At 33.4% G+C, this 23,542-nt stretch overlaps 1 protein-coding gene across 1 annotated transcript in view; it reads right to left on the minus strand.

Moving 5' to 3' along the window:
• The window catches only part of LOC149409600 (nephrin-like), a 301,897-nt gene that overhangs the window by 144,076 nt on the left and 134,279 nt on the right, over positions 1-23,542 (minus strand). The window contains exon 5 of the mRNA XM_089649459.1: positions 4,716-4,868. Within this exon, the coding sequence (XP_089505585.1) occupies positions 4,716-4,868 (153 nt within the window). The remainder of the gene's footprint in view (positions 1-4,715; positions 4,869-23,542) is intronic.

The raw sequence follows: 23,542 nt of genomic DNA on the forward strand, positions 1-23,542 counted from the left end.
AATTATAGAGAATGCTTTAGTCCCACAGGCTGCAACACACAAAGAAAAATTACAAATATTGAATATTAGTTATTTATTAAGAATCTCTTCAAATTATTCGTAATCCCAATTAAAACGGGACTGCAGGCCTTTATCGAATGAATTTATAGGTTTCATGTTAATATTTTAGAAAAAATGAATGTATTATCGCAACGTCGGAACACGTGTTCATAAATATAATTATATTTACGCACTTCGTCAATATAAATTAACAAGGCACACGCATGAGCAAGAACATGTTTCCGATATATTCGGAGTGTACAAATTTTTTATTAAGAAACGGTTCACAATCCCGTTTTTAACAGGATTTTAATAAATCAGCAATATTTATTTTTCAAGGTGCACCCACAGACACTGTTTTATATATCTACACGGTGTCTAGAAACTTGTAGTATCATCGGAAAACTATTCTGCATCACATTTTAAATTGTTTTTGTGGAATACCCCCTTTTTTCACTTTCGAGTAAATGGAGTCTGAAGTTGACAATTTATTAATAAAATTTAAAAAAAAAACACGAATATGTTTACACAATATCGAAACACGTGTTCGTGTTCACATTTGCATTTCGTCATTGTATATTATCACGGCAAATGCAATTGCATGAACTAGTGTTACGATATATTAAGAATTTAATAAAATATTATCAGGAAACTGCCTGCAATCCCGTTTTTAACCGAATAACCAATAATTTGAAGATGTTTATAATAAATTGGCAATACTCATTTGTCTTCGTGCATGCCCACAACATAACTAACTAACTAAACATCTTTGATTCACATTCATACATACCCTTTTGTTATTCTTACTCTTGAAATGGCCCGACTCAAATATTTGGTTCACTTAATCGTGTCATGTCTTCCTTGTCGGACTTCTTATATTATTGACATTCGCGTCATATATTCTCATTTCACTCCTTTTTTAGTTTTTCGATCAACATGCCCAAACTATCCAAGCCTCCCTTTCTTAATCTTACTCATTACGCTTCTATCAGCTGTGCATTCTTTGCGAATCACCACATGATAATACGATGGTTTTTACAGAACCATACGTCTCAGGGATTTTATTTCTACAGCATTCAGTCTACTTTCATCCTTTCTCTGCCAGTCCCAAAATTCACTGCCATACATCAGGGTAGGTACCAGCACTCCATTGTGGACTGCTAGCTTCACTTATTTGTACAATTTCTTGTTAGCGCCAACTGCGTTCAGTCCTTCATCAATGGAGTTACCTTCATTTACGCTTCTTTCAATATCTCTGTCAGCCTTCCCATCTCTCGAAAACATACTTCCCAAATACACAAACTCATCCACCTGCTCCAACTACTCATCATTCACAACCATATTGCACTCATTTCGTACTCTCTCTTGCTAACATCAAATGTCTACCGGTTTATACGTTCGGCGTAACTCAGCTTTATTCAATTAAATTCCTTACCCACTTAACCCTAGATAGCTAACGTTCGTCAAAATGACGAACATCAAATTCAAATCTACCTGAAAGCCTCTAACGAGAGTATTAGCCGTTTAGACTCGTGCGCATGGCGGTTTTATTTTTGAGATGTTTTACTCGTCATTTTGAGATTCCTACAGACTACTCGTAATTTTTTAGAATGGTTAGTTCACTGGTTTTGGTAGTTTTAAAGGTTTTGTCCAACTTGCGCAAAAAATATATAGTTAATTCGGTTATCATCGTTGATTTATGCCTTTTTTCCAAGGTGTCCAAGAAAAAAAAGGTTTTAAATTACAGTTTTATATTTAGTGTTGAAATGTGAAATTCATTAAAAAAAGGAGTGCCATTTTGATTGTAATTTAGTACTTCACTTGAAATAAAGCTACATTTTTTTAAATTATGTAATGATTTAATTTATAATCGTTCATTCTATATTTTACTACAAAAAATAAAAATAATTAAATCTAAAATTAAAAAAATTAAGGCTTTAAAAAATGTTTGTCAAAACGTCGAATGGTTAGCTTATTATACAATTGTACAATTACAACTTTTTTATAGTGTTTAAGAAATTTTGCATTTTCATAACTATACACTGTCAGTATTGCCTCGCAAACTGTGTGTTTTGCGATCTTAGCTAGAAAGTAAATATAATACATATATTTATTTATTTATTTATTTATTTATTTATTTGGAAAAGTTGACAGCAAATCTGTAATTATATAATGATACAATAATAATATTATTAATTATGCCAATTATGAACTTTCCACTGATGAATAGTTAATGGTGTTACAATGGTGTACAATGGCATAGAGATGTTCTCTTAAATTAATTTCTTGTTTAGTTAGGAAATATTAAAAATATTAAAATAAAGGAGGGTGGGGGGGAGGAGGGGGAAATATAGGATAAGGATTAAGAGGCAAAGGACGGGAATATATAGGAATTGAACTAGTTTGAGTTTTGTTGATTATTGAGTTTTTGTTTTATGTCGCGTAAAGTCGAGTTAAATATGTCAATATGGTTATAATTTAAGTTAAAAAAGTGTGTGGATCTGTAGATAAATGAGTTTTGTTTGGAATTTGTCTTACAATGAGGGAGATTAAAAGTAAGCGACTGTCTGCTGTTGCGATTGGGAACATGGAATAATAGGCGTTGAAGAAGATCAGGACTATCGATTAAATTGTGTGTAATTTTGAATAACATTACCAAATCTGCTACATTTCTTCGGAAAGTTAACGTCTGTATATTGAAGAACTTTGCAGAGTCTTCATTACTGATATGAGATCGAAAAGAGCGGAAATTAAGGTACCTTAAAAATCTATTTTGAACACTTTCAATTCTATTTTTATGTATTGCATAGCCTGGGTTCCACACTTGTGATGCGTATTCAAGGATACTACGAGCGTATGAGAAATACAGTGTTTTGAAAGTAGCAATGTCTTTGAATTGTTTACAGGAACGGATTATGAAACCCAGCATAGAAGATGCGTTAGTGACTACGTGGTCAATATGTTTATTGAAATTCAGTTTACTATCAAGTATAACCCCAAGGTCCTTAATTTCTGATTTGGTAGATAAAGGTTGATGATTAATTGAGTATTCGTGTATAAATATGTTTTTGTTTCTAGTAAAGCGTACGATGAAGCATTTGGATATATTTAATTCCAGACAATGGGCATTAACATACGCGTTTAAACGTTGTAAATCCTTTTGCAGCCTGTGACAGTCTTCGATTGATTTTATAGGTGAGAAGATTTTCATGTCATCTGCATATAGGATGGTCTGCGAGTGTAAAAAGCAGTGACCAATATCATTGATATAGATATTAAATAGTAACGGTCCTAACAGGCTGCCTTGAGGAACTCCCGATGTTACAGCAACAGAGTCGGATTTAAATCCAGCAACCACTACTATTTGACTACGGTTGGAGATATAAGAAGAGAGCCAACGATAAAGATTGCCGTGAATACCAATCTTTAAAAGCTTGTTCAACAAGGTTGAATGATCGACCTTGTCAAACGCCTTACTATAGTCGGTATAGACAGTGTCCACTTGTATTCTGTTATCCAAATTATCCTGCAGGTACTCTGTGAAGGTTAAAAGATTTGTGGTTGTAGATTTACCACTAATGAAACCGTGTTGGGTCGTATTCAGGCTGGGCTTAAGAGCAGAATATAGTTGGTCATAGACTATTTTTTCAAAAATTTTGTTAAATATACAAAGTTTGGAGATTGGCCTGTAGTTTTTAACGTCTGTTTTTTTGCCATTTTTGAAAATAGGAGACACATAAGCAGATTTCCATATAACAGGGACAGTGCAATCGGTTAGGGAACGATTGAAAATTAAAGAAAGGGGTAAGGCTAGATTTTGTGCACATTGTTTGATAAAGATTGAAGGTATTTCGTCAGGACCGGCACCTTTGCGAATATCAATTTCCTTAAGGTATTTTAAGACGATTTCTCGTGTCACCTCAATATTGCTTATATTGGATGTATGGTTCCCGACGTCAGTTGGATCAAGGGTAAGTGGATCGGAGGGTTTACTGAAAACTGAACTGAAATATTTTGAAAATAAATTTGCAATTTCCGTTCCATTATTGGCTTTCAGCTCTCCAAAATACATACATTTTGGGACACCTTGGGATGCGTTAGAAGATTTGACGTGGCTCCAGAAGTTTTTAGGGTTTGAGGAAATATTGTTTTCAATATTACTCAAGAAACGGGCTTTGCTTTTCCGACATAAGTCTTTGTGCCGTTTACGAAGCAGGGAAAATGCGTCATAGTCAGCCTGGTTCTTGTGTTTTTTATATTTGCTAAAGTATTTTGATTTTTCCTTAGTTACCTTAATAAGGGCAGCACTGTACCAAGGAGGATATTTCGAGTTCCACGAAAGTTTATGAGGAATATGAAGATTTATGAGGTATTTCAAAAACGTATAGAAACCGTCAAGCGCTGGTTCTATTTGAGAGGTAGAAAAAATGGAAGCCCAGTCAGCTTGTTCAAGGGCGAAATTAATTGAATCGTAGTCTCCACGATTATATAGAAAAACTTTTCTTTTCGCATTTGTCAATGAAGGAGTTTCCTGAAATGGCACACATATATAGTAGTCACTCATTATCTTTTTAGTACCTTCACTCAATTTTTCCTAAAACATTGAGTTTGGGGTGTCTTAGATCCCCTGCCCTGAAAAATTATATTCTTGTGTCGCATAAAAAAAATTTACTTACCAAGTTTAAGTTCCTCCTTGCCTCTGTACCAGACCAGCTTGGCTGCGGGCTTAGCACTCTGCGCTCGGCACTCCAAAGTGAGATCCTGATTTTCTTGAATTTCGATTTTTGCGTTGTGAGCGAAACCAACAATGTCCACAGAAGTAGGGGGCGCTGTAACAATAAAGAAAAATTATGGTTAGTTTATATTTATCAAAAAATATATATATTTAGTCAATACCGTGTCCAAACTGCTCCAGAGCCAGTGAGGCTTCGTCATCCCCTATATTAGGGAAGGTTTTTTCCCCTATTATTTCTGGCTTTCACCCTTCAAGGGTTTTCTTGGCCAACATTAAAAATTATGGAGAAATGAAAGATGAATTTAAATATAAATTTTATTTAAATAGGAAAATTTCAAAAATTTAACGAAAATTGGAGTCGAGTTCAGAATTAGAAGAGATGAAATGTTGAATGGAGGGGAGGCAATTTTAGATAATGCTTGATAGAAGAGAGGATATTTGTTTAGAGAGGGACAACCAAAAAATATGTGATCTAAAGTTCGCACTTCTAGACCACATAATGTACAATCTAAGGTAGTGCGGCTGAAGTTAGTGGGGTGGTAATGGATATGGGAAAGAGTAAGGAGGGGAAGTATCTGGCTATCCAGACCTGGTCGCACAACGCGGCTAAAGCCATTTCGACCGACGTTTCAATTTTTAATGATGATCTTCACCAGGGCAATACTGAAAGTATATACCAATCTGGAAGGTACCGGAAATATTTTAATTAATAAATTGTGAAAAATTCAAATTAATCATTTTTTGCACACGCCGGGAATTAAGAATTCGTAGCCAAGGATATTAATCACCCAACGACGGAAAACGTAATAGTGGAGAATCCTTAACTAACAAAGATATCCTTATTTTACAATCCGAATATAGGGAGAACCGAGAAGTAAAGCTGGTAAGCGTTTTATGAAGTGTTGTTTGTGTTGTGCTTTTCTTGATATAACGTTTGACCGGTCGGTGGCTGAGTTGACATCGCGTTTGGGTCCCACCCAGTCGTAGTGTATTCAATTCCTCGACTAACTAAGTCCTCCATCACAACACAAGCAACATTTTCCGCTTACTGTGGTGGTAGTAGGAGATGTAGAAGATGTGGTAGTTACCACACATTACACAAGATTAAAATAAATTATAACTTTAAACAACTTTGCAGCTTTAAAAGGACAAATGACTGCGGGAAATTTTCACTGCAAACGTAGAATTAACATTCGTATAGAAATGCTGCACAGTGGAAGTAGTCACATAATCCTCGGCAAATGACTTTGAAGGATAATGACATACTGGAATTCTGGAAGGCAAACATGAAAGCTAAAATAATTAAACGATATGAAAAGGATTAAAAACGATTCAATTAAAATATTTCACTCAATATCTGAGCTTGTGGGAAAATTTCCTTTTTAGTTACCATTTAAATTTTACCTACTACAGTCATTTTAATTGCATCTGTGCGAGTACTGCGTTCGACTCAGGTTTCGACATCTACAGGTTTTCCAATAAGAGGTGTTATTTTATTTGAGAGGTGTTGTTGATGATCGGCCGCCTTGAGTTCTTGTGTTAACTGAACTTAATAAGCCTTAAGACACAAATCTTCATGCAAAATACGGTGTAATGACGTTTGTGGAATGCCTAATTCCAAAGAACGACGTGGATTGGACAAACCTGGGTTTTCTTCAACACTTTCGTCAACAGCAGCAATATTCTCGGCTATTCTTGAGCAACGTGCACGGGTTTTATTCTTCACATCACTAAATTGTCCCAACAGCTCGAATTTTTCCACCAATTTCTGTATTGCGGTCCGACAAGGTGCTTCACGACGACCCAAAAATGTTCGAGTTTAACGAACGGTCTTGCCAAATTTTCATCATGTGAATTTTAATAATTTTAATGCGTTGTTGAAGCGTGTATCGTTCCATTTTTATTAATGGCGTAGTTTCTACTTTTCAAATGTTAAAAAATGACAGCTTTAAAAGTAACATCTACTGAAACAACGGGCTATTCAAAATAACACCTCTTATTGGAAAATCCTATGTAATGTGGTATTTTCAAAGATTTTTTTTAATTCATGAAAATAAAATAATGTATAAAATAAGATAACGAAAACATTTTTATTTTATTTTTACGTTGACTAATACATTTTCTACGTCGTTTTAAAATGTGGCATTTTTGATATGCTGCCGAAATGACATATTCGTTTTTGTTCGTGATTTTAGTGGCGCTGACTCACGCCGGCCAACGTCAGACACGTCTTAGCAGATATTGACATTTTTAATCAATCAATAATTGTGAATTAAAATATTAAAATTAGATGTTTTTAGTATGAAGATCAGAATCAGAAAATTTATTTTATATCTCTCGCACATTTTAACGTTATTCATAGTTAAAATGTGCGATAATATATCAGTCAGTAAAATAATCTAACAATAATCTACAATTTTTTTTATTTTCTTACTCATAATCGCATTATAAATATCATACGGGCGTATAACATCGGGATAGCGGAAAACGTTACTCATAAGTCCCATTTGCTAAAAACTGAATGTCACCCTATCTGTCTTTATTATCTACTTTGCTTCTTTTTTTGAATAATGATTAATGATTAGTAGTTATGGTTCAAATGTAGTTACAATATACTGTCAAATTACCCATCTGGTAACACATCTAAAACTTATTTTTTCTTGAAAATTGAAATATTTTTGTTTGTATGTAGAATTACTTTAGGTTTGTGATTACTCCTATGTTTGCTTCACTCAAATGTAAATTGTTAACCTCGATACATGCTTAATCCTAGTGAGGTTTATTTTTATGTTAAAAAACGTGTTTTATGTATAGTGAGATGGAATAAATAAAAAAAAAATAGTAAAATAATAACTGCGGATGCTTATACCAGCTGTATTAGTAGCTGTCAGATTTATACCTGGCTGCACCCTAGTATTGCGTCAGAATAGCGCCAACACATATGACGAATTTTTTGACATATTTTCAAGAAGTTTGACAAATATCGATCAGTCGCGTAATGATAATGTAAAAAAAAACAGTAATACCCACTTGCAACACTGACGGAGGGATATTCTAAATTTAAATATGGATTTTTAAAGCAAATACGGGAGGCATAATCAAATTAGCCGGATTTCGATGCAAATAACGACTATATAAATTTCATCTGAAGAAACGAGAGGTTTAGCAACAAAATTCGAAGTGCGAAAGTGGTGCGTGTTTTTGAGGTTTGGAACAAAGTGAAGCCAGTATAAAAAAAACTCTCACGAATATTATTATGAGTAACGATTTAAACACCAACGATGTAACGGCGTGTTATTGAATCTTTATAAGTAGGACTGTACAACTACAGACGTTGATAGCAAGCACATTAATTAAATTGCTAAAATATCGGTTTCCACAAGACGTTACAAGACAGTGTCCGCAAATATTTTACTTCCCTCAAATGAAAAAATCAAGCATTTAAGTTTTTTTAATTTCAGTAAAGTTTTCCACTAATTGCCGCGTAGTTTTTTTCCACCGTCTCCGATTCTACAGTCCTGCAGACTGCAGTTCCACAGACGGCTAATTGTATTCAAATCGTTGGAAAAATATATAAACACGGAGAAAAAAAACCACGAGAGATCCACGGTTTTATATGACTCTTTTAATGGTATTCATGCCGACGTGGAAGCCCGTGAGAAGTTTAGTTGGTTGGAAATTATTCCGTAGAATTAAAATTACTTCAGAGATGCAGCGGAGTTTTTTGTGGAAGTTTTTAGAAATTTGTAAAAATTTGTGAAACGGTGGATACTTCAGTTTTGGGGCTTATCAAAGATGTTTTCTTTAAAGTCTGAAACTTTTGATACGGTGTAATGAGAAAAACAGAACTTGCGACATGATAAAAAATATGAACGGAACTTCGTCCGAGCGAGCACTTAGGTATTCAGCGATATATATAATACGAGCAATCAACGGTACATTTGCAGTTTATTTTAATGTTTCATTTTTACGGCAAACCATATTATTTTTTTCGTGACCGGAAAATTCATCAAAATAACAATTAAACAAAATTAAATTGTATAGGTTAGGTTTATATATTAGTTTTTTTCATCGCTTTTAATAACTTTATCACTTTTTGAAGGTTTTTTCAGTTGTTAACCGTAGAGAGGGTGTAAGTAGTGGGGAAGGGAGGAAATGGGAAAGAGGAAGGTCGGTAAGTACCTGGCTATTCAGATATGGACGCTGAACACAGGTAAATCCATTTCAAGCAGTTTTAATACTGAGAGCATGCAAATATCTACACAAATGCGAGAAATTTTAACTGGGTTAAGTAGGTTAGGTTTAATTTTTTTTCATAGTTTCTAATGACTTTATATCACTTTTTAAAAGTGTGTTGAATTGTCACTGTGTTGAGTTATATTGTAACCCTCTTTTCCTACCCTTAAAGCAGTATTTTGATGCCAGCAGTATGTTTCAACATTTGATGTACGAAATAAGACGAGAATTACTGTCTACATTTGATTTCGAAAAATTCTGCCTGATTCCTGAGCAAAGCCGGAGATATCAGCTAGTTAAAAATGAAATATTATTAAAACAATCGTATTATTTCTTCTTCAATAGTTGCAAAATTTTTTTGTGGCGACATATTCATGAAATGATTAATATTATTTACGTAGCACCTTTATTCCTTTTATCATCTCAAAGAAGTAGCATGAGATAATTTTTTATAACCATATTATATGGCTTTGAAATTTTCTCATTGATAAAGAGTATCTTTCTCATTTTCCCTTTCTTCTATCCTTTCAACCCTTTATCCAATTTATTATCAATTAGGCTGTTGTGCAGGGTGGCCACTGAACAGAAACTTACTAGAAATGTGACCTAGAACTATGTGAAAGAAAAATAATATCATGAATTTAAATAAAACCTTTCTTCTCAAGTCCCACGCAGACATCATGCTCAAGTAACTGATTATGAAAAATAAGTAAAATGAAACTGATTCTATTATTTTTTAAGCTATAATTATTAACCTAAAACAAATAAATAAATTGAAAAAATGTTCCGAGAAAAAATAAATACCGCCGACTGGAATTGAACCAGCAACCCTAAGGCGATGCCATGCGTAGTAATACAAAATCATGTGTTTTTGTTTTGAAAATTTAGTCGCCTAGAAATGTTTCAGATGCTTTAATTAAATACTGCGAGTAGAATACATCTTGGCCTTTGAAATAATCGAGCATTTTTACATAAGAAAAATTTATTATCATTTTTACATCTGAAACAAGCATATAATTAACTTTCCCTATTCACTCCGCGATGAACCCGTGATCTCAAAAAGCGAATGTAAGGACCTTGGAGTCTACGTAGACAGTAAACTTATATTTAATACGCACATTTCTTCAATCACTACCAGATCTTACAAAATGTTAGGTTTCGTACTGCGTCTGAGTAAATTATTTAAAAATCCACGTACGCTAGTAATGCTTTATTCCTCACTAGTCAGAAGTACACTGGAATATGCATCGCCTGTCTGGAATCCCAAATACACTTACTATGTCAATAATATAGAGCGCATACAAAATAAATTCATTAAGTACCTAGGTTATAAATACAACAATAATTATATCTGCACTCTCCAATCCCTGAAATCCAGGCGAACGGTAGCTGACATGACATTTCTCCATAAAATAATACACAACGAAATAGACTGCTCAGAACTTCTATCCCAAATAAATTTTAACACCCCATCTAAAAGAACTCGACACACCAACCTTTTTTACACAACTAGTAATAATACAAACGCTGCAGCCAATTCCCCTATTTCTCGCATCCTTCAAACATTCAACTCAATTCAAACAAGCACAAATACCGATATATTTTTTGATTCTCTCCCTGTATTTAAGAAAAACTTTTTTAGCACACTGAATTCGCCCACATAACACATACAACCACACACAGACACACATGCACACGTACACGCACACACAAACACTCACACACACCTCTCTTCTTCCCCAGTACACTAATTTAACTTAACTTAAAAATGTAACTTAACCGTAAAATGTATAATATACCTCATATGCATATATGTCAGCGACATGTCATTGGTACCAATTATTGTACTAACTTTTATAATTTTGTAACTATTGTCATCTGTGTAATTATGTACTGTTTGTTTCTGCAATAAACAAAAATAAAATAAAATAAGTCTTTTTATAAACCCAGAAAAAAATAGTGTAAAGGCTTATTAAAATTGCTTTAAAGTTCAAAATCTCCTACTTACGAACCCATTTTCGGTTATTATTTTATTGTATAATGTGGCAAATTAAGTTATTTATAAAATGATCGAAAAAAAAAAAATATTTATGCCTGAACATCCACAAAATAAAATAAAAGGCACTTTTTGGCCATGTTTTTTTCTTGCATAAATCAAAACAGGCGAATGGTGTTAAGCGGGAATTTAAACCATATCGCCATCTACGTAAGGGTTGTTATTGATAGCGGCTCAATTTAAAATATTACACTACGTAGTGCATCGCCTTAAGATTGCCGGTCAGGTGCTCTATCAATTGCGCTACGTCAGCTTATTTAAGACCCGCCTAATTATTCAATATGTACTGGTATTTTTTATTGAACAATTATTGCTTATTAGAATATTTGGTTAATTTATATATTTTTTTAATTTTTTTAAATTTTTTTTATAGTGAATACCTCACAAGAGTCCCAACTGCTCCCGTCTGGAGCCAGTGAGACTATGGCATCCCCAATTGGGGGATGTTGTGAGGCTGAAGATAAGTGGGGAAGGGAAAGAGGAAGGCGAGGAAGTACCTGGCTATTCAGATCTAGTCACTAAACACGGCTAAAGCCATTTGGAGCAACGTTTCAATTCTGAATGGTGGTCTTACACCATGGCGATACTGGTAGTATCTTCCACTATGGAACGTGCCGCAAATATACTATATATTATTTTAATTAATTAATTGTGAAATAACACAAATTAATCAAATAAAATTTATTTGCGCACGCCGGGTTCGAACCCGCGACCTTCGGAATGGCAGTCCAATGCGTTACCACTGGACTATGCCGGCCGTCCGTATAGCGCCGTTTTCGTGAAAAATCAACTCAGGGGTTCTGATCACCTCAAGGGTGCTTTGATAATGCATTGCTAATGCTAAATCTCCTACTAGATGGCGTCGAGACATAATATATCTTAATTTTTTGGTGAAATATTTTTACTCGTCAATTATTATTTATCTATATAAATGTTTCAAGTAAAAAAAAGCGAAAAAGTGGAAATGACGTTAACGGAATGTAAGGTTGTTGTCAGCCTTACTACCCGGCTTCGCCAGAAATTGTAGCATTCTTTTTTAACCTTCTTAATCAACAATTATTGTTGACTTCTTCAATGAAACTGATTCTGTCGAAAAGCGAATTTCGATTTTTTTTAATTTTAGTTAGACAATTAAAAAAATTTGCTCAATTCAGGCACACTGACACGCCCACGACACATTTCCACCGGTTCGTCTGTTCGGTGTATTGTGGCGTGAAACGGATGTGACGTCACAGCTAATGGCGCCAATTATTATTCGGCCAATTTTAGGAAGCATCTCTCTTTTGGCGCCTTTATCTAATTATGCTGAAATTTTGTAAAATTATAACCACCTGAAATATAACTTGTTCTATTTGTAATTTATCATCGTACTGATCAGACGAAGATGAAGATGAAGTTTTTAAGTAACTAATATTTCGGTTTTATTAATCAACAATTATTATTGACTTTTTCAATAATTGCAGAATCAATTTGGGGAGTCATTTTAATTAAATGAAAAATAAAATAATTTATACACACACACTGTTTAATCAAAAAGGACAGATGTTTAAAAAAATGTTTTCTTTCTCAGGACAAATATATAATGAAAATGATAAATTTAAATAAAGACATGTTTAGTCAAATAAAACTATAAAAATGAGTATTGCTGATTTATTAAAAAATCTCTTAAAATTATTGGTAATCCGGTTAAAAATGGGACTACATGACGCTTTTTGATAAACATGTGATGCACTTGCGTTTATCTTAATACATAGATTTTTATGAACACGTGTTCCGATATCGTGACAAGTCATTGGTATTTTAAGAAAATTTTACGAGAAAACCTATCAATTCATTCATTAAGGGCCTGCAATCCCATTTTTAGCCCAATTACGAATAATTTAAAAAGAGTTTCATAATAGAAAAGCAATATTTTTATGAGTAAATTTTCTCTGCGCTAGACAAATATATTAAGAAATTAGTGGTTATAAATTAGTTATTATTATAAAAAAATATGTAATATATTTTAAATTATCAAAAAATATGAATTATTCATTTATGCGTATAGCAAATACTTTTGATGTATGATAATAAGTTGAGTATTTAAGCGATAGATGGCGCTAATTATAGAGCTTACTCCAGAGTCCGTGAGATGTCGCTAGAGTGTAACAATTACTTGTGAGATGAGATTGACAGGGAACAAGCTACTCGAACCAGAGAATTACCAACCCTCGGGTAATGAACAGTGTAGCTAAATCCAGACCTATTATTTGTAACGTAAATAAACACAATTATAAGTACAACCTTTTACTTTTTAACAAAGAATTTCCAAAACTTAAATCTGCAAAGTAAGGCAGATATAACACTAACAAATTTATGTATAAAGGAAATACTTATGGAAACCAACACATTTATGTAAAACTTTTATATACATAACAAAATCGAAGAGTAACTAAGATCTCCAAATAAAAAAATAAAAATACTATCAATAAAGGTATCAATGCGAAAGTAAATTTAGGATATGGCTATCTATATTTGGTTATTAATAATATTTAATTGAAGTTTAACAATTTCTAAATCAAACCCATATTTTAGTTATAATAAACAATTTATTGAAAAATTTTAAAGCGTATCGCGCGAAAAGTATTTTTTTCTAAAATAATTAAATTAGCACCATCTATGGACGAGCAGTTTATGAATAATTTTAAGTTTACTCCATAAGGTTAAACGCTACGCTCGTTATAATCTACAAGTTATATCTACAATATATGGCGTTAATCAATTTATTTTATTAAAATACACTTTCCACAAGTTATGTTTAAAATATTATAATGAATATTTTTTCTTGCGCTCGTACATATGCAATATGAATATGAATAAATAGTTTCGTTCGTTTAAAAACTCAATTCTATCCAGAACGGCATACAAATACAATTACCGATGCAAACATTTGTATGCCTTTCTTTTTTCGAATAAACTAAATAATAATAAATTGAATAAATTTCTTAAAACCTTACTTTTTTAACATAAAATTAATGTTTAATTCAAAATAATAAAATATTTCATTTAATCTAGCCATTCAAACTAATGGAGAAGTAAGAACCTAATAACTTTTTGATTCCGGCCAAGTAAAGTTTAGTTCCGCATTCAATAACGCTGAGCCTTCCTGCCTTCTGTGCTCCGTGGATCCGAGATACTAATTGTTATACGGATTTCCGGCAATGGATAAAAATACCGTTAGAGAACGTTTCGTTTTATCCCTCCTGGGAACGGCGGTTCATAATACATATACCCGACTTGAATTAAATTTAGGAAGGAGAAGGTATAGAGAAAGGTTGAGAAAAACTATATAATTTTTGAATTAAATACTGTTAACACTAAAACTGTATATATTGTGTTATTTTATTTATAATTCTTCCTTTCATGGGGACGGATAGACCCTGACCTTGCAAACAGTCAGGCTAAGACCATCTGGAGCAGTCACCTCACAAGCCACTGGCGCCTACCCCAATGTTATGAGTGTGCTTGAGGAATGTTAACACAAGTCTGATACCCCACTTCTAGTAAATAGTGAAACACTATATGTTTAGGAGTTTCACTTCTCTTCTTTAATTGAGATTTCTTCATAAAAATCTCGGTGAACTGGTTTTAAAGGGAAAGTGTTTGATTTTTACGCTACCAGGCTAATTATAACACATATTCGCAATGGGACAGTACAGTTAAAGTGTCTAGCTATCTTATTATTTTCAAAATGTATATATAAATTTAAATATAAAGTTTTACTTTTGTTTTTCTTTAGATCCGGCAATAAATAACGAAGAGAAACTATTTCAAGGTGTACTGAATATTTTTTATTGGGTGTAAATATGTATAGTACGCTGTATTCAGGGACACTGGAGGATCTAAGGTCGTTCATAATAATTAAATGTTGCTTCACTTTATTAAAAAAATCAGGGTGTTGACGTGTACGACGAAGGAGATAAACAATGTTTTCCTTATACCGGCGTTGTTGAAAAGTGGTGGGGCCTCTCCAGTCAAATACTGTATTTTGTTGAACAAAAATTGTGATGATATGCAAACCGGTTTCAGTAAAAAGATGAAAAAAATAAGGTTTTGTGCCTTCGTCAAGTAGATACAGCATTATAGTCATAAAGTTAAACAAATAAATTTTCTAATTACAGGAATCATTAAAAAAACAGCTGGATTTTCAGAATATATGAAAGGTAGACGTTTTCCGGAACCTTTTTACGTAGATGCTACATATTAAAAAATATATTTGTTATCTTTCAAATCGCGAACTAAGGATTAACCAATCTTATGTTCTATCGCTAACTACTGCCTACAACTCTCTCTACTGAGGCCCGGTATATCAGTTGCAAACTCGGCTTGGTTGGAATGTCGATCTTAGCGTGACTTAAATCCGTATACAGATTAATAAATATGTGCTATTTTTAATATAAAGCGATTATAAATAAGATAAAAAATTTCATCGTTATTATACAGTTTCTATATCTCTACAGTTATATATTCTAAGGGGTATCATCCCCCTACTTCTTCTCTTTATACTTTCTACCCTCTTTTCCACCCGCCCCAATTCGCCGGAATAAAGATCAGGCTTAACATACTAATGAGAAGAAAGTTCAAGTCAGGGCTGGTTTTTGAAAGGCAGCTTAGAAACTAACTTTAATTTTAAAAAAAAACTTCACAAAAACATTTAAAATTTTTATTATCAAATGGTGATGCGAGGCGACCACCGATAGGAGATGGCAACAAAAGAAGAAAAAGTTATAAAATCACATTAAATATAATCAATACAGAAAATGCTTGAGGAATTAGATATAATTTTTTATAATGTTTAAATTTTTACTACGAACTTATTTAGAGACAAAATACATTACATTGTTTTATACTATTTAAAGATTAAATACAGGGTTTTCCAATAAAATGTGTTATTTTGATATTCAATCGTAAAAAATCAATGGTTTCGTTGCTTGTGTGGCACGTAGCGCCGTCTTGTTGAAATCAAACGTTGTCCAGATCAATACCATCCAATTCCGGCCATAAAAAATCATTAATCATCTCTCGATAGCGCAATCCATTCACCGTAACTGTAGCTCCAGCCTCATTTTCGAAAAAATAAGGTCCAATGACTCCGCCGGACCATAAACCGCACCAAACAGTCACAGGATAGAGAGAGGCTTTTCAACAATAACTCTTGGGTTTTCCGAGCCCTAGATGCGACAATTTTGCTTGTTGACGAAGCCACCGAGGTGGAAATGGGCCTCATCACTCAAGACGATTTGCATTTGATTCACTCAAGTGAATTTTAATAATTTCTATGCGTGGTTGAAGCGTGTATCGTTCCATTTTTATTAATGGCGTAGTTTCTACTTGTCAAATGTCAAAAAATGGCAGCTTCAAAAGTAACATCTACCGAAATAGCGGGCTATTCAAAATAACACATCTTATTGGAAAACCCTGTAGTATAAAACAAAATCGCTATCCGCGTCCGTATCTAAGCTATGCAATGGGTTTTCACTATCATTTAGAGAATTTATTAACGCCTATTATATTTACAGAAAGTAAAGGAGCCGGGTACACGTCAGCTGATAATATATAAAAATTCAGTCTGAGTAAGTTTGTGCTCGCAGAACTTGAAAAGTAGTCTATAGTAATTTAAAAGTTTGTTCTTATTAGTGCCAGGAGTGTTAAGAGAGTAGTTTGGATGGTATAAGAAGTCGGGGACGGCCGAGGAATACTCAAGGCAATTTCTCGGCACCGGAATGAGTTACGGAGTCGAATTAAATTCGATGTATTGTAATTTTTTAATAGTAACATTGTGGTACACAGTATACAATGATGAAAGAAGTCGGAGATTTATTTATTTATTAACATCGTCCAAATTACAAAATAATAACACGAATAAAGTAAAATGAAAAATACAGGAGTAGACAAAGGTACATGAAAGCAAAGACATATGGTAAATATAATATAAGAAAATAAAGTGACAAGTCGAATCAAGTGAAGACTACGCCGTGGGTCAGGACAACAGGACACTTAGGGGGTATTTCACTATCTCTGATTATGTTCTGACTAAGCACTTATCCGCGGATTAGTCATTTTTTCGTTTTCACTATATCTGAATAACGCTAACGCTCGGGTTAAAGTTAGATTTGACTAATCAGTGTTCGAACTTCACGTTAGGCGCTATTTCTCGAATGAAAGATGGCGTCAAAACATTCCGAGTTTAACAGCTGAGAAGTGAGTCGAATTTTGTAGAATGAATTTGAATGCTTGTATGATCCATCCTGAATTATTTGATTGTGTTCAAAATAAGAAACAATGTATTAATTCGACACGAATCTATCTAAAATGACCTGATAATCAACATAACATAACCAAAAAAATGCACACTTCGCGGTGTGCGGACTGTGACGCATGACAGCCATGGCAGTAGATTGAGTAACTGCAAACATTTTGCGATGTTGCCAGACTATTTCGAGTGTTATCTATCCGGAAGCTCGAAACAATGGTGAAACGGTCGCCGTTGAATAACGAAGTTATTCTGATCTTTAAATCCAGCCAACGGATAGCTAGTCAGATATTTAGCCCGACATAGTGAAATACCCCCTTATAATATTCCGTCACTTGTTTAGCGACCGGCGAAAATCATTCAGACTTATCCCAAAAAAGTTAAGGTTTTGACTTGAGTTGACCAGTCTACACATTCTGGACAGTGGTGAATAAACTAATGAGATTCCTGAGAAAGACATAAGCAATAGCGAAGCATTACGGGGTCCACTAGTGAATAAATAAAATAAAATACGCTTCATATTTGCGTTGTATTTAAAAAAATGTTTTTATAAATTCTCACTCTTAAAGTGTGAGTATTTTTTTTTTTACAAATTGCTTATACCTGAAGGTCGTAATTTTGGATTCACCCAAATTAATGATGACACAAATTATACAAAATACACATATTGAGAGGGTTAACCCTCTTTTGAGTAATTAGTGTCAGCAGTATGATAATGTGTTGGTCCATCAATTCGTCATTTTATACATGTGGAAAGTTATATCAGAATACGTATTTCTTTCATAATTTAATTAAAAATTTTTTCAATACCCGCATTAACAATTCACTTAAAAAAGTCACTTCCTTAACCCGTCTCAAAACGTGGCACAATCGGTATAAAAAAATTCTCCAGCTTTAATTAAATCATACGGAGTAGCACTTCTTAGTTGGTATCATAAAACACGTTTTGGACGCATTCTACTACTCGCCTATGAAAGATTTACTTACATGTTTCCTCCCTCTTAAAATGTAGTTATTGCCTGAGCTGACTGACTCAACGTAGCGAAGTCCAGTTTTAACTCGACCGTATTGCATTTCGTTTGTCTGAAAATTATTTTGTACGTTCCGTTCCGGTTCAAGATAGTGGCCATTTAAAGGGTTCAATGAAGATAATTTTTAAAAATATGAAAACGTCATGTTTATTGTGGGATTTCTGATTCGCATTTCATCAATTTTATCGTACCTACATACCTACATAAAGAATGTTTGAAAAAAGGATTGTCATTGAGAAAGTGACGTTACTTTGGACAATTTGAATAACAACTAACCTAACGCTTATAATTAAGGTAGTTACTTAAGTACCTACTTACAAAGTTTTGCTTTATTAAATAAGAGAAAACTAGGAACATTTTTCACAAAACTACTAGCTTTCAAGATTAATTTGCTTATAAAAAAGCTCAGCACAGCATGTCCAAAACAGATATAGGCTTTAAGACAAACCCCAGAGCTTCTTTTGTGAAGTTAATAATATATTTTGTTACCAAAGCCTCAGAATAAAGCTGAATTACAAACCCAAGTAAAACAATAATAAAAAAAGCCTCTAATTTAACTAATCTGACGATTTGCAAATTTAAATAAATGAAATGCAAATACAAGGAGTTGTTTTTTTCGCCTGAGCCATCAAAGAAGCAAATCCGCTTATCCGTGCAGAAGAAAAAGGTTAAAATTTCAGTTAGTCTTAGAATAAATTGAACAAAAGATTATTTTGATGGATGGTAGGTAAATGAAACCGCGATAAACTTAGATAATTATTATAGTCGAAATAATCTAAATTTTAGCTTAATTCAGTCGAATTAAGCAAAATTTTAGCTAACCTTAACTAAAATATCAATTAAAATAAATAACTGTTCATGTTTAGTTTTATAATTATGTCAACAAACTTAATTTTACTACGTTATTATATTACTACAAAACACTTCTAAAACTCCGCTGTACAACTTCAGACATATCTTAGTATCTTTCTTGCTTTTTCATGTGGATGTTTTATTGCTGAAATAATTTTGCTATGTTCTGTACAACACCCAATCTGGCGTAATAAAGGTTCACTCAATACAAACATGATTTACAACAAACCGTACATGTTTTTTAAAAATAAATATCAACAAAGTAACTACACATTGCTCTGTAACTACTTTCATAGTACTTTTAGTATTTTGTACCCATTATATACATTTATTGAACGTCCGGTCAGGTGCTCTGGACCACTGAGCTATGTCTGCTTATCGACCCGCTAAATAAGTCAATTTGTACTAGTACATTAATCAACAATTACTGCTTATTATATTTTTTCACCTGTAAACAACCAACTTTATTTTTGTAGGAAAGGCTTTGTAAGTGCTAAATTTCCCACTAGATGGCGTCGAGACATATTATGTCTACATTTGTTGGTGAAATATTTTGACTTGTTTTAAAAAACCTTGTCTTATAAACATTAGAATATTATTAAAAAAATAATAAATTTATTATGTTTGTACCATAGAAAAGGTTTCTTGGGTTCTCTGTGTGATGAAGATCTACCAGTTTCCTTTTTGCACTGCGAATTTTCAGATACCGTGTATATAGGTAGTTTTTTGGTATAAATGTATTATTTTGTTAACGAATAAGTTTGATAAACTGGCCTTCCAGACTTCTTTAGCAGTAACCTAAGTAAACAAAGGAAAGCGTCAGCATTGACTATGCGACATGCCCTTATTGCCGCTCAATACTGGCAGAGAGAGCGGCTCAAAGAAGACGGGGATGAAAACAATAGTCGGGGACGTCCAAGATGATAATGAAGCTACCGGTGCATGTTCTATTTGATAAAAGGGGGATGCAAATAAGCAAAAGATGCTTATTATGAAGTACATAATACGCATGTTTCTTTTTGATCAAATATTATAATCTTTCTGTCAATGGCGGTTCGTGTTTTAAATCATTGGGATTTCAACATTAAAGAGATTTAAAAAAGAAATAAAATCGTCTATTATGAGGAGTTTATCTTCTTTATCGAATATTCTATCTAGTAGACGGTTTCGAAAAGATTTTGCAAAATTATTTGTGTATGAATGTTAAAAATACTTGTAAAAATATCATATGCGAAGTTCCAGTGAAATTATGGTATACCCTATTGGGGTATGTCGTGAGGCTGGTGGTAGCGTGGAGGGGAAGGAGATGGGCAAGAGGTAAGTACCTGGCTACTCGGATCTGGTCACCGAACACGGCTAAAGCCATTTCAAGCAAAGTTTCAATTTTCGATAGAACAAAGAGGCATAAAATCAATGAAATATTTAACGCATTACCTGAAGACATAAAATGAGAGATATCTAAAATAAAAACAAAAATCAGGCCATCAATTAAGCTTTTGCCCTTTATAAAACACATTGTTCTGTATGCACGTAAGTTTAGTTTTGGGAAGCCAATTGTGAACATTTTCATTTTAAATATTAGTTTGCAGATATTTAGGGAGCATGTGTGGGGATAACTTATAAAAAAGTACTACCACAACAACAAGAAACAAAGTAATAACTGTTGCAATGTCACATTATCATCCTTCACAATATGGCAAATCGAAGATAACGTTTAACAGCATCACGAAGTGTGCTGCCATGGTATAAACGAGCCGAACATTAATTTATGACGGCAATGAATGAGTCAGACCGCGCCGTTAATATCGTTTAGTGCCAGGATGATGGAGATGGGGAAGGACAAGGTTTGATGGGGCAGGTTGCGACCAATTTGATGAGCAATAAAATACAGGTCATTGTTGCGATTAAATACAGCCTTAGACAGGGTTGTCACAATGCTTAAATGTTTACTTTTCTAATCTTGAATGATTTTTTTTCAATAATTGTGGAAGCGTTATCGACGATAATCTTACGTTTATTCATGTCATATTAATATAATTATTTCATTCATTATGTAGGACGGTTCCATGATAACTCCTTCAAATGACAATTCAACACACCTATAAAAAGTGCTATAAAGTTATGAAAAGTGATGAAACAAAAACTAGGTTACATATGTAACCTATTTAACGTAGTCTTTGTTTCATAACTTTATAGCACTTTTTATAGGTGTGTTGAATTGTCATTTTGATGTGTCATAGTAACATATTTAACCATTATTTTATAAGCAATAACATCAAAACAATCTAAAGGACACGGGTTCAAGTCCCGTTGGCGTCATGTATCTTTTACCAGGAGATTTTTCAATGTGGATGAGTGTTTCAGGCTAATAATTATTGCTTATAAAATAATTGTTACCCTTTGTGCTATGCATAAAAATCTTGTCTTAAATTACATTACATTAGTTTACCAAAAAAATAACATATGTAACCTTTTTAACCTTGTTTTTGTTTCATCAATTTTCATAACTTTATAGCACTTTTTATAGGTGTGTTGAATTGTCATTTTGATGAGTTATCCGGTCACTAAATAATATAATAAAATCGTAAGTTTTTTACGAGATTAATTCTATCTACTATATTATAATAAAACAAATAAAAAACTTTATTCCACTTAATTTTATTTTGACCGTAACCGGTTTCAGCTCGTCAAAGCCATCTTCAGACTGGTACACAAAATTCTTAGTCTACCAGTTTTGTACCAGTCTGAAGATGGCTTTGACGAGCTGAAACCGGTTACGGTCAAAATAAAATTAAGTGGAATAAAGTTTTTTATTTGTTTTATTTTAATATATTATAATGGAATTCCACCACGAATTATCGGTCTCAAAAATAGAAATAATTCTATCTACAATTTTCGACCTAGTTGCGCCATATCTTGAGCTAATAGTAGCCAATTTTTAATATTTTTTTGTTTGTTTGACTGAGGGTATAACCTACCTCCCCTAGTACTGGCCTTCAACTACTGTGAACTTTTAAAATATCTTAAAATATAATATAATGTCATAAAATTTCAGAAAATGCGTGTGTAAAAGCGTGTTTGTGTTCGAGTTCTACAAAAAAGTTGATAGAATGCATTGTTATCAACATCGAGTACATCTGCCGTTAGATCATTTGTTAGTAAACGTGTTAATTTTCAATCACTAATTTATACACTCAATCAAGAAAAAAACCATAATTCAAATAGATTTGTAATGGTACGCCACTACTCGAGTTGGACGGTGTCAAGTACTACTTAGTTCACAGTGCCAAGCGCTAAGGTACCTAGGCCGTCATAGAACATACTGGAAATTTCAGCCGTTGCTCAGCGTTATGGGTGGCAATGTTTGTATCCATAGCAACTAGAATGTTAGGGTGCAACTTGAATCGCATTGACATCTTAGAGGAGGACAGCTGGAAGGTAATTAAAAATATCTTTCGATATCTTTAACTTAATTTCGTATATAAAATGAGGGAGAAAAAAATAATTTCTCTGAATATAAGTAGCTATTCTGATGTAACTTTTTATGGTAATTATATTTAAAATATATTAATACATTTTCTGATATGACGGTATATATATTAATATAAGTTTTCATTAAAATCATAAACAACCGCTGATATCTAGAATTACGATCTATGTAAGGATTATGTTCAAAGCCGCGCTAAGCTCGAAATTCCGAACAAGCCTAGCTTATAATTAACTGATCTACCGGGCCTAAGACACTACTGTATTGACGGCCTTCGTGGTAGCTCCCGGCGTTCGCAAGTAAATTTTCTTTTATTAATTTGTGTTATTTCACAATATATTCAATTAAAATAATTAAAGTATACTTGTGGCACGTTCCAGAGTGGAAAATACTCTCATTATCGCCCTGGTATCACCATTCAGAATTGAAATGGCTTTAGCTGTGTTTGGTGACCAGATCTGAATAGCCAGGTACTCCCTATCTTCCTCTTCCCCATCTCCTTATCTTTATCACTACCTTCAGCCTCACAACATATCCCGGTTGGGGATGCCATAGTCTCACTGGATCCAAACGGTTGGGACTCTTGTGCGGTATTCTCAAAAAATATATATATAACTAACTTTTATTCTTATTTTTGGCAATGACAGAGTCTGCATTGCGCAGATTCTTATTAATATTGGATGTTGGCCCATCTCACTTATTACTAATATTTGGTATTTATTTTAGATTTTCTGGCAACCCTAATTTTTACCAATCTTGCTCGTGGTACCGTGACGGGAGGTGAACCCAACACAATCGGAGGAAGTGACAACAC

This window comes from Hesperophylax consimilis, chromosome 30 (genome assembly GCF_061612785.1).
Source record: "Hesperophylax consimilis isolate HC1 chromosome 30, BYU_Hcon_1.0, whole genome shotgun sequence".
Classification (NCBI taxonomy): Eukaryota; Metazoa; Arthropoda; class Insecta; order Trichoptera; family Limnephilidae; genus Hesperophylax; species Hesperophylax consimilis.